The sequence below is a fragment of the Cnephaeus nilssonii genome (assembly GCF_951640355.1).
Source record: "Cnephaeus nilssonii genome assembly, chromosome: 12".
Lineage (NCBI taxonomy): Eukaryota > Metazoa > Chordata > Mammalia > Chiroptera > Vespertilionidae > Cnephaeus > Cnephaeus nilssonii.
In genome coordinates, this window is record NC_137083.1 from 70,876,024 (window position 1) to 70,892,415 (window position 16,392).

A 16,392-nucleotide genomic window follows, 5' to 3' on the forward strand; every position below is an offset into this window, starting at 1 on the left:
TAAATTTTCTAGAGTCTTTTTATTTTTATTTTTAAAAATATGTTTTCATTGATTTTTTTTTTTTAGAGAGAAAGGAAGGGAGAGGGATAGAGAGAGAGAAACATCGATGAGAGAGAAACATTGATCGGTTGCCTCCTGCACGCTCCCTACTGGGGGTCAAACCTGCAACCTGGGCATGTGCCCTGACCAGGAATTGCCCTTGTGACCTCTTGTTTCATAGGTCAGCGCTCAACCACTGAGCCACACCAGCCTGGCTCTGGAGGTTTTTTGTAGTTGTCCAAACTTTACAAAATGTGAATGGATTTTTGACTTAAAAAATTTCATGACATAATTTCTTCTTTGGCAAATATCTTTATCAATTCTTTCTGGCTATACAAAACTTGCAGGAGATTTATATTTTTGACTTGGTAAGTATTATGTGAAGTATAACTTATATGAATGTAGAGATAATTTTATTTTTGAACTTTTGCTAAAACTTTTTATAACTGTTGATCTTTCTGATTTTACTTTAAATTAGGGAAGGCTGCACCTAAAATTCAGTTCCTTGAAGGAGTGGACGTCATGGGAAAATATATATTTGTATCATTTGTAATTTAAAAGCCAATTTAAAAGTACTATAGACGCAATGGCATGCCAGGCTATCAGGGATTGGGGACACATTCCCCTCCCGTCTTGCTCACCGCCTGACATCACACTTTAGCCACTACTCAGAGCAGTTGTGAATACCATTTGGAAAAGCAATCACAAAACCTTCTTATCCATATCTTACCTTTTTATTCCTTTCTTCAGTGCATTCCTCTGCTTTTGTTTTAGGCTCGCAGGAAGGAGGTGTTTGTCCAGGAACGCTATGGAAGATTTAACTTAAATGACCCGTTCCTGGCTCTGCAGAGAGACTACGAAGCAGGTGCTGGCGATAAAGAGAAGAAGCCGGTCTGTACCAACCCCCTCTCCATCCTGGAGGCAGTCATGGGCCACTGCAGAAAAATGCAGGAAAGGATGTCCACGCAGCTGGCTGCTGCTGAGAGCAGACAAAAGAAGGTATTGATCCCATAACACAGTGTAGAGGGCAGAAACGATCTCTGATGTTATCCTTTGTTCTTAAATATTGTATTTTCAGGAAGAGTTGGAATAAGTACTTAGAAATGCAAAATTCTGACTGATTCTGGTGTTTTTTTTGAAATGTCACTCAAAATTAACAAACAAACAAACAAACACAAAACACTAAACCAGAAAGGATGTCTGATAAAGAAATTATGTTTCCCATTAAGGTGACTTTAATACTTTCTTTAAAATAGTAATTTTCCTTCTTTGAATTTCTCTTTTCTACGTCTGCGAGACATGCTTAACTGCTAGGGAGGTGATCCAGTAATGCAACCAGGATTCTGATCATATGTGGTATCCTCAACTTACTTTATCCAGCTTCTGTCTCAGATATTTCTTTAAAATTAAAAATCGCTTAAATTATTTCTTTGGAAAGTGAAACTAGCATGAGGAGAAGTAGAATGAAAGTTTGCGTGCAATCTCACATGTCATCGTGCAGTCCTGGTTAGTCTCAGGCTCGCCCCTGGGGTCTGATAGCTGTGTATGCTGCAGACCTTCAGGCTCCTGCTCACTCACATGTGTTTCATTTAAACCAACTTCCTTCCCACCCCATGCCTCCCCCACCAGCACACACGTATTTATTGTGCATGAGTAGATGCTTCAGAGTCCTGAGTGATAAAAGCTTACTATCATCAGCCATGTGGAAATAGAAGCTTAAATTTTGTCCTTCCAGTATACAGACAAGCTATGAATTCCCTTTAGAAAACAGAGTGAGGAAATTGTAGAAGCTAATGATGTCTAGTATAATTAGAATTAAGAGCAATATGTTCTTTCAACCATCATTAAAACATAAATTAAAATGTTTCTATTTGTCCTTTTCAGAGAACTTGTTATAGTTTACATGTAACACCTGCTTGATAATCAACCTGAATGTGCCATATTGTAAATATTTATGATACTGTCATTGATGTGTATGTCTTTTCTCTGTAGTTATATCTTTGCATTAACATATGCATGCCAGTGTTCTGGAATGGGTGTTGAGTAAAAGAAAACATTTTCTTCAGAATGTCAAGTGGTAAGAAAATAAAGCACTGGGTAAATTAGTAAAGAAGAAAGAATTGAAGGCTTTCCATGGATGTGAGGTGGAATCAAACAGTTTTACTTAGGACGTTGCAAACCCTCTACAAAGCCCAGCAGACAACCACTGAGGCCTCCGGAAATTGTCGAAAATCCCCACAAACCACTTAAGCAAGAGTTAATGTATTTTAGCTGATGTCACTGAAGCTCATTTGTATTTCTTGGATGATACACATTTTAGTTATGTGTATCATCCATTAGAAATATGTTCTTAACGTGTCAAATGAGCTATTTCATAATAAAGTTTTTCTGGATTTTCTGCTGTTATCAGAAGTCAAGAAAATACTTTGTTTTCATTGTAGTTTTCACTTAATATACAAAATATATGCTCTCCTAAATTTTACTTCAGTTTTGCATTTTATCATTTCTCTTGTAGAAAATGAAGAAGAAACTCATTTTGAGATCAATCAAAGATTTTATTATCTAGCTTTTTTTTTTTTTTTAAACCAGCTTACATCCTGTTTGTTTCTGAATGACTGGGTCATTTCCAACCTGGCTGGTAGTGAAAGGAAATTGTTTCTGTCCTGTGAGTCCTGACAGACTAATATGAAATGAGCCAGTGATCCGTCGCTCACATATAACGGGGATACAGTAGTTCTTTATGGCCGAATTCATTGGCTGTGTAGTCTCAGTGAAGGGTTGCTCTGACAGGCAGCACTATCTTCTGTCCCTAAAGGATATTCTGTTCTGGTAGATTGTAGCATGTAAAAAGAGTTACAGTTTCTACTCTTATCCTGAATCTTACAAAGAAAATATCACATCAAGTGATGAGGCCACAAAACAAAGAAGTCATCTTTTTAGCAACAAAACTACCTGTCACCTTTAGTTTTGAAAGTTTTTATTTTTATTTTTATATATTGAATTGAGAGAGAGAGAGAGAAAGAGAGATTGAGATTTGTTGCTCTACTTATTTATGCATTCATTGGTTGATTCTTGTATGTGCCCTGACCAGAATCAAACCCACAACCTTAGCGTATTGGATGATGCTCTTAAGTGAGCCACCTGGCCAGGGCCTGAAAGTATTTTAACCAGACATTTTCAGTACCCTTACATATAAAGTAAATTGCAGCTTTAGAAATCTAAAATCGGTAAGACAAAAAAATCCATTACTTTCAATCAGTCCAGTTCTTTAAATTACTGTCAGAGCAAAAGCCAGGGAAAGCAAAGGCCCTATTATCTACAATTCAAGTGTTTATTACCAGACACAGCTCATAGGTGATTCTAACACATTTGGCCTGACCGCTGCTCTGCTTGCCCTCTCCTGAGGAGAGGAGGTGGCTGCTTGCTCATTCAAGCATTAGTTCCTGCTGAGACTCCTGATAGGAGGGTTAACTGGTCATTTGCGTGCCAGGAAAATTTGGGCAAGAATAAATTTGGGTAACAGACTGAGCGCTTAAAGCCGTTTTGAATAAGCTAATGAGTAATCATCATGGGAAACTTTGCCTCCAGTAATCTACTCCGCATTTAGAGCCTGTAACCTAGGTAGGTTAAAATGATATTTGGGTTTTTTATTACTTATACATCATCTGTTAATAGAGTTTCTATCCTAATTTATTTTCAATCATTTTACTCACACTTAGAAAGTATAATTTCTAACCCTAAAATAGGAGGGACCTTATAACTTGAGCAGAGCCTTTAAAAGTAAGAAGCCAAGATAATAACTCGGAAATTCTGAAGGGAGCAATATTTTTTCCACCAGTGAAAAAAAACTAAAAGTAGCTCTGTGTATTGGGTATAGCTTCTTCTAGGTGGCAGCTCAGCATAATGAAGTCCGTTGCATGGCAATAGATGTATCAGGCAGGGTTTTATTTTATTTTATTTTTTAATTTCTTTATTGATTAAGGTATCACATATTTGTCCTCGTCCCCCCATTCCCATCCCACACCCCTCCCCACACATGCCCCCACCCCCCTGTTGTCCTTAACCGCTGGTTAGGCTCATATGCCTGCACACAAGTCCTTTGGTTGATCTCCCCCTTTACCCCTACCCTTCCCTACCCTCAGGCAGGGTTTTAGTTGTGAGCAAATGGAGCCAATATTTATTGAGTTAAGCAGAAAAAGTGTTCATTGGTTTACATTATGGTAAAGCCTGGCTGGGACAGGTAGGGGACCAGCTCTCACCAGCCAGCATCACCAACAAATGCTCATTATAGATCCAGTCTGAAGTGGGTGATGTTTTTGCTCATGAGAGCTGGGTACTGCAGCTTGCTGACTTCAGACAGCACCACCGCCATCACTGCTCTGGGTCTTGAGGGATGCCTCCCTGGCCCTGCTTCTTTGCATCCCTCATTTCCCACTGGAAGCCTAAGAACAGGTGCATTTCATTGGTCACACTTAAGCTCCACACCCTCTCCTCAGCTACAAGGAAGACTGGGAAAGCTCCCAGACATTGGACATATTTAACTTCTGTGGGGGAGAATAACAAGGTGGAGAATTCTAACAGGGAGCAGTTTCAGGTGCTAGACAACCAAAGAAATGACAGTTGAGCCAGAAAAGAATAATCAAGTTGTTTTAATTTCTTTCATATGCTTCGTCTTCCTATTACAGCTAATTGTACTGTACTGCCACTTGTATTCAGTGCTCTCTACTGCATTACATAATGGTTTATAACATATAATTTAATTTTAAATTGCTTCCTAGACTTTCATTCAAAGACAGCATGGTAGAGAACCATCTAAAATAACATTTTTAGAAAGAGTATTTAGGACATTTTGTAAATGAGTGATTGTTTTTAGCTCATTCCTGATTTTTTTTTTTTTTGTATGAGTCATTGTTACATTTCAACATGTATTTGACTTCCCAGGCACATTGCAGTGAGTGTTAAGAGGGAGCTGGAGACATGTCTTACGCTCCCTCTCAAATGGGATATTTTCTTTTGCTCTACTTTCAAATTCATTGTCCTTTATAATTCTACTCTCTCAAGTCTGCTATTTAAGTCCATTCAATGAACTTTTTTTCATTGTATTTTTATTTTACTTTTATTGTTTAAAGTTTTTACTTATTTCAGAGAGGAAGGGAGAGTGAGAGAGATATAGAAACATCAATGATGAGAGAGAATCATTGATAGGCTGCTTCTTGCACACCCCACACTGGGGACCAAACCCAAAACCTTGGGCATGTGCCCTGACCGGGAATCGAACTGTGACCTCCTGGTTCATAGATCAACGCTCAACCACTGAGCCATGCCAGCTGGGCAACATTTTTTCATTTTACTTACTATGCTTTTTAGTTCTAGATTTTCATTTGATTTTTTTTTTTTTTTTTTTTTTTAGTTTCTATTTCTATGCCAAGATTCCCCTTCTGTTCTATCATTGTGACCATATTTTCTTTGCCAATGGCTGCTTTAGGATCCTTGTCTGCTAATGCCAATATGGATCATCTTGGACACAGTTTATATTTGAGTACATTTTTTTGACAATGGATCACTTTAAAAAATAAATTCTTTGCCTATCTTGTAATTTTTTATTGTATAGTATACATTATGGTACAGAGACCCTAGATTCTGTTATCTTCTAAAGAATGGGTTGGTTTTTTTTAGTAAGCCATTAATCTGGTTAGATTCATATTCCATACTCTGTCCTTGCACTTGGCAATAGCTAAACTATTTGCTGAGTTCTCTCACCCATTCAGCACCCACCTGTCATTCAGTGTGGAGTCTCCCTGATGAACGTGTAATATAAGGATCAAAGGTGCTGGTGGGTTCGTTGTGGCATCCCCAGTTTCATCCTCTGCCTTCTCAGTACAATATAAGGGGTGCTCTGTGCTTGAGCTCCTGCTGCCAGTACTGTCAGGACAGAGAATTGCCCTCGCTTGAAAAGCTACACCAGGGCAAATCTCATGTAATGCCGTTGACCCCTTTCTAATGGGAAGATATACTCCTCTCATTTCTACTGCTTTTATTACTCTCCAGAGCCTTCAAATAGTTAGGTTTTATATTTTATATTTTTTCCAAAGACTCATAATTATTATCTGCAGGAGAGATAGTCTAATAAAAATTATTTCACCATTATTAGTAGTGGAACTTTCTCTGATGTACCTTGTAATTGTTGAATTACAACTGCTGTCTAACTTATAAAAATATCCATCTATATGTTAAATATGGTCAATTCTCTAGATCCAAGTTTGTCCATACACAGACACACACACACACATACATACATACTAGAGGCCCGGTGCATGGATTCGTGCACATTGAAAGGAAATTAATTAGAAGGTGGCCAGTGGGACAGGACTGGGAGAGACAGGCCCGACATGCCCTGTAGCCAACTTCCCACGGTCGGTCGCTCCCCAGCTGGCCGCACCTGGGGCGGCGCCAGGGCTCAAAAGGTGTCTGTAGGCAGGTGGGGTTCCTTGGCCTGGCTTGCGGGAATTAGGCCAAAACCGGCAGTCTGATATCCCCCGAGGGGTCCCAGAGTGTGAGAGGGCACTCTGAAAGTTTCTGTCATTCGGCAGCTCCTGCTTTGAGTGCCTGCCCCCTGGTGGTCAGTGCATGTCATACCTACCAGCCAGTTGGCTGGTCGCTTAACCTTTTCCCCCCCACTTCATTTATTTATTTATTTTAATTCTATTGTTTAAGGTATTACAAATAGTACATATGTCTTCCCCCCCCCCCGCATCTCCCCCCAGCCTCCCCTACCCCCCAGCACTTGCCCTCGTCCCCCCCCCCCGTCCCCAGTGTCTTGAGTCTGTTGGTTGTTTTATATATATAGATATATATTTTCAGAGGAAAAACATTGCGCCAAAGTGATACATTGTTAAATAGCACGAATTGTTATTATATTATAAATTGAACATTTTTTAGTGCTAGGCACAAGGGTGTATGCTTTATATGTGCTGCCTCATTTAATATTATAATCATTATTATTATTCTTTGTGCAGATAAGGAACCAAAGAGAACAGATCTTTAAAGACAGATAATACCAAAGTCACACAACTAAGAACTTTGGGATCAGAACTTATTACCGTATTTTCCGGCGTATAAGACGACTGGGTGTATAGAAGATTTTCCTGGGTTAAAAAGTTGTCTTATACGCTGGAAAATATGGTACTCCATCTCTTACATTTTTTAAAATTTTACCTTTATTGTTGAAAGTATTACAGATGCTCCCATTCCAGCCCTTCCCCCCAATGTACTCTGTCTACCCCTCTACCACCCCTCCACAGGCCTTCCCTGCTATTGTCTGTCTATGGGTTATGCATCTCCATATAATAAAAGGCTAATATACAAATTGACCGAACAGCGGAACGACCGGTTGCTATGACACGCACTGACCACCGGGGACAGACGCTCGATGCAGGAGCTGCCCCCTGGTGGTCAGTGCGCTCCCACAGGGGGAGCGCCACTCAGCCAGAAGCCGGGCTCACGACTGGCAAGCGCAGCAGCAGTGGCGGGAGCCTCTCCTGCCTCCATGGCAGCACTAAGGATGTCCAGCTGCCAGCTTAGGCCCGCTCTCCGTGGGGAGCGGGCCTAAGCCATCAGTCGGACATCCCCCAAGGGCTCCCAGACTGCGAGAGGTCACAGGTCGGGCTAAGGGACCCCTCTCCCCCCCCCCCCCCCAGTGCACATATTTTGTGCACTGGGCCTTTAGTATGTATATAAGTTCTTTGGTTAATCTCCTCTTGCCCACCTCACCCCCCCAACCCTTCCCTCTGAAATACATCAGTCTGTTGCATGCTTCAATATCTCTGAATCTACTTTGTTCCTCATTTCATTTTGTTTATTAGATTCTGCATATAAGTAAGATCATGTAATACTTTTCTTTCTCCGACTGGCTTATTTCGCTTAGCATAATACTCTCCAGGTCCCTCTATGCTATCTCAAACTGTAAGAGATCCATCTTTTTATAGACACATAGAATTCCATTGTGTAAATAAATGCACCACCTTTTTTTCATTCATTCATCTACTGATTGGTACTTACGCTGTTTCCAGATCTTAGTTGTTGTAAATTGCTCTGCTATGAACATAGCGGTGCATATAGTGTTTCTGGCTTCTTAGAATATATTCCTAGAAGTGGGATCACTGGGTCGAATGGAAGTTCCATTTTTAATTTTTGAGAAAACTCCACACTGTTTTCCATAGTGGTTGTACTAGTCTGCATTCCTACCAGCAGTGTACTAGAGTTCCTTTTTCTCCACATCCTTGCCAGCACTTGTTGCTTGTTGATTTATTGATGGTAGCCATTCTGGCAGGTGTGAGGTGGTACCTCATTGTGATTTTGCATCTCTCTGATGACTTGTGACATTGAGCATTTTTTTCATTTTGATGCTGGTTCATTTTGATGTGCAGAAACTTTGTATTTTGATGTAGTCCCATTTGTTTATTTTTTTCTATTTTTGGGGTATTTTTCTCTGCCCCTCAATGTTGTATCAGTGAAAATTTTACTACGTTAGATGTCTGCTATTTTGCTGCTTACATTTGCTTCTAGCATTTTTATGGTTTCATGACTTACATTTAAGCCTTTAATCCATTTTTAGTTTATTCTTGGGTATGGTATAAGTTGGTGGTCTAGTTTCAGTTTTTTGCATGTACCTGTCCAATTATCCCAACATCATTTATTGAAGAGACTGTCTTCACTCTATTGTATGCGCTTGCCTCCTTTGTCAAATATTAATTGAGCATAATGCCTTGGGTTGTTATCTGGCTTCTCTGTTCTGTTGCATTGATCTATATGCCTGTTCTTGTGCCAGTAGTAGGATGTTTTAATTACCATGGCTTTGTAGTATAATTTGATATCTGGTATTGTGATCCCTCCAACTTTGTTCTTCATTCTCAAGATTGCTGAGTCTATTCAGGGTCTTTTTTGGTTCCATATAAATTTTTGGAGTATTTTTTCTAGATCTGTGAAATATGCCATTGATATTTTGATAGGGATGGCATTGAATCTACAGATTGCTTTTGGTAGTATAGATATTTTAATACTAATTGTAATCCATTAACATGGCATATTCTTCAACTTGTTCATATCTTCTTAAATTTCTTTTTTTAACATACTGTAGTTTTCTAAGTATAAGTTTTTACCTCATTGGTTAAGTTTATTCCTAAGTATATTAATTTTTTTGTTACAATGGTAAATGGGATTGTTTTTTAGTTTTTCTTTCTAAGATATCATTATTGGTGTATAAAAATGCCATTGAATTCTGGGTGTTAATTTTCTGTCCTGCTACATTGCTGAATTCATTTATTAAATCTAGCAGTTTTGGGTATGTCTTTAGGGTTTTCTATGTACAATATCATGTCATCTCAGAATATGTATAGCCTGCAGGTGAGGGCAGTTGGGGGGGGGGACCAGGCCTGCAGGGAGGGCAGTTGGGGTAACCGGGTCGGCAGGGGAGCAGTTAGGCATCGATCAGGCTGGCACGGGAGTGGTTAGTGGGTGATCAGGCTGGCAGGCAGAAGCGGTTAGGGGCAATCAGGCAGGCAGGCGAGCTGTTGGGAGCCAGCAGTCCCGGATTGTGAGAGGGATGTCCGCCTGCCAGTTTAGGTGTGGGATCGGGCCTAAATTGACAGTCGGACATCCCCCGAGGGGTCCCAGATTGGAGAGGGTGTAGGCTGGGCTGAGGGACAATTCCCCCCCCCCCCCCAGTGCACAAATTTCATGCACTGGGCCTCTAGTTAAAAATATAAGCTGAAAACTGACCTAGTAGTTCCCTTACAGAGCTCTGATTTTACAAAAATAGAATGTACTGAACTCGGTGCTGTGAATTGAAGGATGAGATTACTATTCTCTTCTATAGTTAACTTTAGTAGATTAAGAAAATTCTCTGTTGGTGTAACTTAGATGTTTTTCACAAAACTAGTTACATCTATTTTCTCATTTTAATGAGTCTAAAATATTTTTTTCATATCACAATACACTTTGGAAATGTGGCATTTTAGCTAACCCAAATCATGTCATTGTAAGAAAAATCTCACAAGAAGCACTTCTTTGGCTAAAAGAATTTTCTGCATATTAATAGAGCTGTCCTGTGAATGTCTTTCAGCTGGAGATGGAAAAGCTTCAGCTGCAAGCCCTTGAGCAAGAGCACAAGAATCTGGCCTCCCGCCTGGAGGAAGAGCGCGGCAAGAACAAGCATGTGGTCCTGATGCTGGTCAAGGAGTGCAAACAGCTCTCGGGCAAAGTCATAGATGAGGCCCAAAAGCTAGAAGAAGTCATGGCCAAACTGGATGAGGAAAAGAAAAAGACCAGTGCATTAGAAGAGGAACTCTCTGCTGAGAAACGAAGAAGCACAGAAATGGAAGCTCAGATGGAAAAACAGCTCTCTGAGTTTGACACTGAACGGGAACAGCTTCGTGCCAAGCTGCACCGAGAAGAAGCACACACCACTGACCTCAAAGAGGAGATAGACAAGATGAAGAAAATGATTGAGCAACTGAAAAGGGGAACTGACAGCAAACCAAGCCTCTCTCTCCCCCGGAAGGCGAAAGATAGGCATTTGGCCTCTATATCTGTGGGAACAGAAGGACCTATGACAAGATCTGTTGCTTGCCAGACAGACCTACCGATAGAAGGCGCTGACCACGTGAAGAAGTTGTCTTTGACTGTGCCTGTAAAGCCTTCCACAGGGAGCCCCCGAGTTTCTGCAAATGCAAAAGGGAATGTGTGCAGCAATGCCACCTTGGTGAGACCAGGCATTGACAGGCAGGCTTCCCAAGGTGACTTGATTGGCTCCGCTCTGCCCACTGTCTCATCTCCAAGTGCAAATAGAATTGAGGAAAATGGACCCAGCACTGGTTCGACACCAGATTTAGCAAGTAGCACACCCCCACTTCCCAATAACGCTGCCCCTCCCACCCTGCAAACACTAGGCACCGCTCCCCAGAGCTGTTCGCAAGCTCCGCCTGGGCACAGTTTGCACTCACCGTGTGCCAATGCGTCCCTGCATCCAAGTCTAAACCCACGCATCCAAGCAGCTCGATTTAGGTTCCAGGGCAATGCTAATGACCCAGACCAAAATGGAAATACTACCCAGAGTCCTCCATCAAGAGATGTCTCTCCTACGAGTCGTGAAAACCTAGTGGCCAAACAGCTGGCTCGGAATACTGTGACCCAAGCACTGTCAAGATTTACAGGCCCTCAAGCGGGAGCACCCCCAAGGCCTGGAGCGCCCCCAGGCGGGGATGTTGGCGCCCACCCTCCTGTGGGTCGGACCAGCTTAAAGACTCCCGGTGTAGCACGAGTGGACAGGGGAAACCCTCCTCCTATCCCTCCGAAAAAGCCAGGGCTCTCCCAAGCTCCTTCTCCACCCCACCCCCAACTCAAAGCTGCCATGGATAGCAGCAGGGCCTCCAGTGCCGGGGCCAAAGTGGATAACAAAACTGTGGCTTCGCCTCCTTCCAGTTTACCGCAAGGGAGCAGGGTCCTAAACGAGGAGAATCTCCCTAAATCCTCCTCTCCTCAGCTGCCACCAAAGCCGTCCATAGATGTAACTGTGGCACCGACAGCCCTGGCCACGTCTCAGGTGGGTGCCTGGCCTGCTGAAACCCCGGGACTGAATCAGCCCGCATGTGCAGAGCATTCCCTTGTCATTCCCACCACCATTGCCTTTTGCTCTTCCGTAAACCCTGTTAGCGCCTCATCCTGTAGAACAGGGGCCTCAGACAGCCTCCTGGTAACAGCATCAGGTAAAGGGATTGTCATGTTACACTCTTTTTAAGAATGTGGCCTGCCCTCTTACCGTATCTGCCTTAATTCCTTTCACATTGCCATGGAACTTTTTTTCTTTAATTTGATACTTTTTAATATATATTTCTTTCCTCTTTTTTTAAATGACTCCAGGGTATGGTGATTCATCTTGCAGTGTTGTTATGCTAAGTGCTTTCTTTCTTTTTTCCTTTTTCTTTCTCTCATTTTTTTTTTTTCTTAGTAACCTGAAAGTAGTGGTTTGGAGCACAAGGAAACCATAAATTTAGAGAGATGAAAGCATTTCCATGGGAAGAAAGACTGTTCCTTCTTATTAAATTGATCCCACAGACTTTAATATCGGTGGGTCATCACCAGGCAGTGTGTGTTCAGTTCTACTGCTTCTGAGATGACATAAACGCAATCCCTTCAAGTAGTTATCAACACTAGTGTCCAACTTGGATTATCAAATTGATTAGATTTGTTCTGTAACTGGTATGTTCTAAATTTTAATATAAGCTTGGTGTTAACTGTTTTTAACCTCAAAAATTGAGTGTGTATGTTTATCAGTCTCTGAATTAAGAGTAGTTTATTTCTAACGTCATTTGCTCTTATTTAGAGCGATCTTCTGCCAACACTCGAGCACAGGTGGTTAGCATGTGGCCTATGTTAGTGAAGGTGTCCGTCCGCTGCAGGCGTGCTTTCTGAAGTCACAGGATATGGGACTCTTGAACAAAGAAGTCGATAAAGATCTGGATTTTTTCCCTTTTGTTTTACAGTTCTAGTGGAAGCACTGTTTTTTTAATTGCCATGAACTGGATTCGTTTTTACGAGTAAATGAGCATCTAAGATACTGTTATGTTTCATAGTTCGGTTGAAACTTTGGAGAAGTCTTGCCTATCTCAGGATCTTAATGGTTAGCAGAGATTATTTGTTCTAATGAGAGGAAACTTCAAGAGTTGAAGGAAGATTTAACTAGTGTTTTATTTAAAATTCAGGGAGAAGAGTGGAAATAAGGAAAACGGGTCGTTGGTAATCATCAGGGAATGAGCAGTACATCACTACCTATACAATTACAAACGGTCTCCTTGAAATTAAGTTCCTTCAGAATTATGTTCAGGGGCAAAATTGGAAAGGGCAGGGACTTTGATATCAGTCAGATTTGTGTTGGAATCTGGGCTTTGCCATTTACAGTTGTATGTTTGGGGTGCGTGTTCTTGAACTGAGCAAGTTTTCTTACTGGAACTTACGCTACTAATGTGGGGAGGGTGGCTATTAGGAGGATTTAACGTAACGTGTGAGGAGCATAGTACTGAGCTTAGAGCAGCATGAGTGATGAAAAAATACAGATGCTGTTACTGCTTCGGTGATATCGTTGCTAAAAGCATTTTTGAAAATTTGCTTTAGACTTGACTTCAGTATTACTTTGTGATGTCTTTACGGGCATATATATTTGGATATATATTTTATCCAAAATGGTATTAAGGAGCTGGATAGCCTTCTCCTCGCCTGAAATGATGTTGGCTGTTTCTCACAAGTTAAACTTGCCCTCAAAGGAGGGATTTTTGCTACCATTCAGGAGAATCAGAGAATGTGCTGCATGGTTGTAAGACAGTCGCAAAACAGAAGTTCCAAAAACATTCAGACAGTGGAGTGTTACTGACATAAATGCAGACTGTAAAACAGAAAACACTTCCTAGGATATATAAAGTTTGTCAGGTGTTTTTTTTTTAAATACAAAGCTATCTTTACTTTGTACCTTGATGCTTTGCCTGTAGTTGCTTTTGTCAGTGTTTCGGAGTTCAGCTGCAAAAGGCCTTTGGTTTCAGTTGATAAGCTTTAAAGCCAGGATCCACGATGGAGGATTATAAGTTAACCTTTAAAGACAGAGAATTCCTAGTCCATGATACAGGACTGGGCAAAAGTAGGTTTACAGTTGTGAGTATGCAAATAGGGTTTATTCTTGTATTATCATTTATTGATTATTGTATTTCCATGCAAACAACTGCAGAACTACTCTTACCCAACCCTGTATATTCACCAGAATGACCTGCATAGGATATAGTGGAATTTTAGATAAAGGATCCATCTAAAAAAATGCCCTTGGCTTGTATCTAGAGAGTTAGAGAATAAATACTGGAACTAAAGAAATAGCAGCCACTGAAAATGCATGAAACTGGTCCCTTAATTTCTGTTCTCTGATTCTGTAATTTGCCCAAAATATTTTCAGAACTGCAGTTTTACCTTTGGTGGGATAACAGGTTTCTATTTCCTTTGATTAGAAGATGTGGTTTATGAGTCGAAATGGAGGCCGTGGAAGTAGTCATTCAGCAAGTGTTGACTGATCCTGCAGTGTATACAGGGAATGGAAACGTTAATATTACGCAGTGGGGGGTGCATAACTCCCCCATGGGTGTGGCTTAGCCTGAAGTTTCTAAATGAGGTATAGGATTTTGACTCTGTTTTCCAGTTAGATTGCCCCTATTTTTGCCACCCCGCTCATTGCAACTAGGAAGCACCAGAGCTCCCTCCATCCTGCTTCTTGACCCATCTGTGCCTGGGTGAGTTCCTGCCTCTGCAGAGCAGAAGCTCATCGGAGGGTATGAATCTTCTAAGCAGCCACTAATGCGTTGTGGTTGGTGAGGGTAGGGCCGGGGGACAGCACACCTGCCAAACGCAGGGTAGATGTGGGCTCGTTTCAGGGTGAGAGAACTCTGAGTGTAAGAAGGCAGGGTTGGTCCCTTTCTGTGTATCACCCTAAAGAGCACGTTTACTCGGAGCCATTAGTTTTTCCATCTAAAAATGAAAGCATTGAACCAAAAAGTAATAGTAGTTCCAAACCAAAGAGATTTGTTAAAGTTGCCTGTTGAATTTTCAAACAACAGTTCACTACCACGCCCTCCGTGGAGAACCACTAGATCCCATGATCTTTCAAACTAAAATTCTGTGTTTCTGTGTCAGCTTATATCCGTGAGAAAGAATTCTGATTAATAAAGCACTAAGGAGATTACAGTGACAGAAGATACCACTTCAATGAATATATTATAAATTACTCTAACCCTATCAACATTTTCTATGGTCAGATGCTAAATTTTTAAATAATATCTTTAAATTATAAGGAAATTAGTTTTTTTTTTGTTCCTCATGAACTTGTCAAGTGAACACATTTTAATTATTAGATGAATAAAAGCCTAAACCAGAAATCACCCCAGGCAGCTGAATTTTCATACCCTTGGAAATATTTTTAATTTTGATACATTTTATTTAATTTGGTTCAGATTTTTTTTTCTTATTTAAGCATACATTTTAAAAATTATTCCCTTTGTATGAATGGCTTAAAGGCTACATCAGAAAACGAGATTGATCTGAGCTATGACATTAACCTTCTCCACATCCTGAAGCTGATGCCAGGAGCTGGTCTCCACTCTTCCTTCTGCCATGGCACCTTCTGTCTGCCCCTCGTCACTGCATGTCTGTCAGATGCTCACCCTTACTGATGTGTGCACGTGGCACTGCGAAGTGAATGACCTTTTTCTAACATCGTTAAAGTAACTGTATGACCACAGATCTGTTCTATCATTGCTTCACCATTACTTAAAAAGTCAAGTAACTGTTACCATTTTTATCATTGTTGGGAATCTAAAATAAGGAATAAACGATCATGGTAAGGTTTTATTTTTCCCATGCTTATAGAAGGATTTATTACAATAACTTAAGTTTGTTTGTGCTAGAGAAAATTGGAAATGATAGTGCAGACAAAAGATTTATTTAAACTTTAACAATACTTGGTATTTATAGAGCATTTTTCTTTGTAAATCTTTTTAAATGTATTGCAAACCTGTAACAAAATAAGGAAATTAATGTATATTTTCCTGCAGATTTGTGTAGCAGAGATAGAACTATAACACTCTTCAGTAGTCCAAAGATTGAAAACATTTTTGAATAAAATATTTTATCTTATGGATAGCTTTTCATTAAAAATATAGTTTCCCAAGGAAATTATATCCATAGTTGAATATTTTCATATAAAGAAATTAAAATATAGTTATATTAAAACTAGGGGCCCGGTGCACGAAATTCATGCACTGGGGGTGGGGGGATCCCTCAGCCCAACCTGCCCCCTCTCACATACTGGGAGCCCTCAGGGGATGTCCTACTGACAGCTTAGGCCCGTGCCCCATAGGGAGCGTGCCTAAGCCGCAGTCTGGCCTCCCTTTGTGGGAGGCAACCGGGCTGATCAGGGGAAGGCACCAGCCCCATCACCCCGCTGCTGCAGCCACTGCCAGTCACCACAGCCACCAAGGTGTTTTCATCAACACGGACTCCAGTCCCTTCACCAAGAAAATAGGACAACTTTCCTTAGGCATTTTCAAGATGTGTCTTTCATGGGATATGCATTTCTTTCTTTATTTTTTATCCTCACCTGAGGATATGTTTCCATTGACTTTTAGAGAATGTGGAAGAGAAAGGGAAAGACAGAGAGAAACATCAAAGTGAGAGGAACACTTTGATTGGTTGCCTCCTGCATGAGCCCTGATCTGGGCCCCGGCCAGGGAGGAGCCTGCAACCTAGGTACATGCCCTTGATCAGAAT

The 16,392-nt window shown here is 41.0% G+C and overlaps 1 protein-coding gene across 1 annotated transcript in view; it reads left to right on the top strand.

Moving 5' to 3' along the window:
• CTTNBP2 (cortactin binding protein 2) overlaps positions 1-16,392 on the top strand; it is a 178,545-nt gene that overhangs the window by 70,076 nt on the left and 92,077 nt on the right. Inside the window, 2 exon segments of the mRNA XM_079786755.1 lie at positions 814-1,038; positions 10,160-11,638. Of these exon segments, the coding sequence (XP_079642881.1) occupies positions 814-1,038; positions 10,160-11,638 (1,704 nt within the window).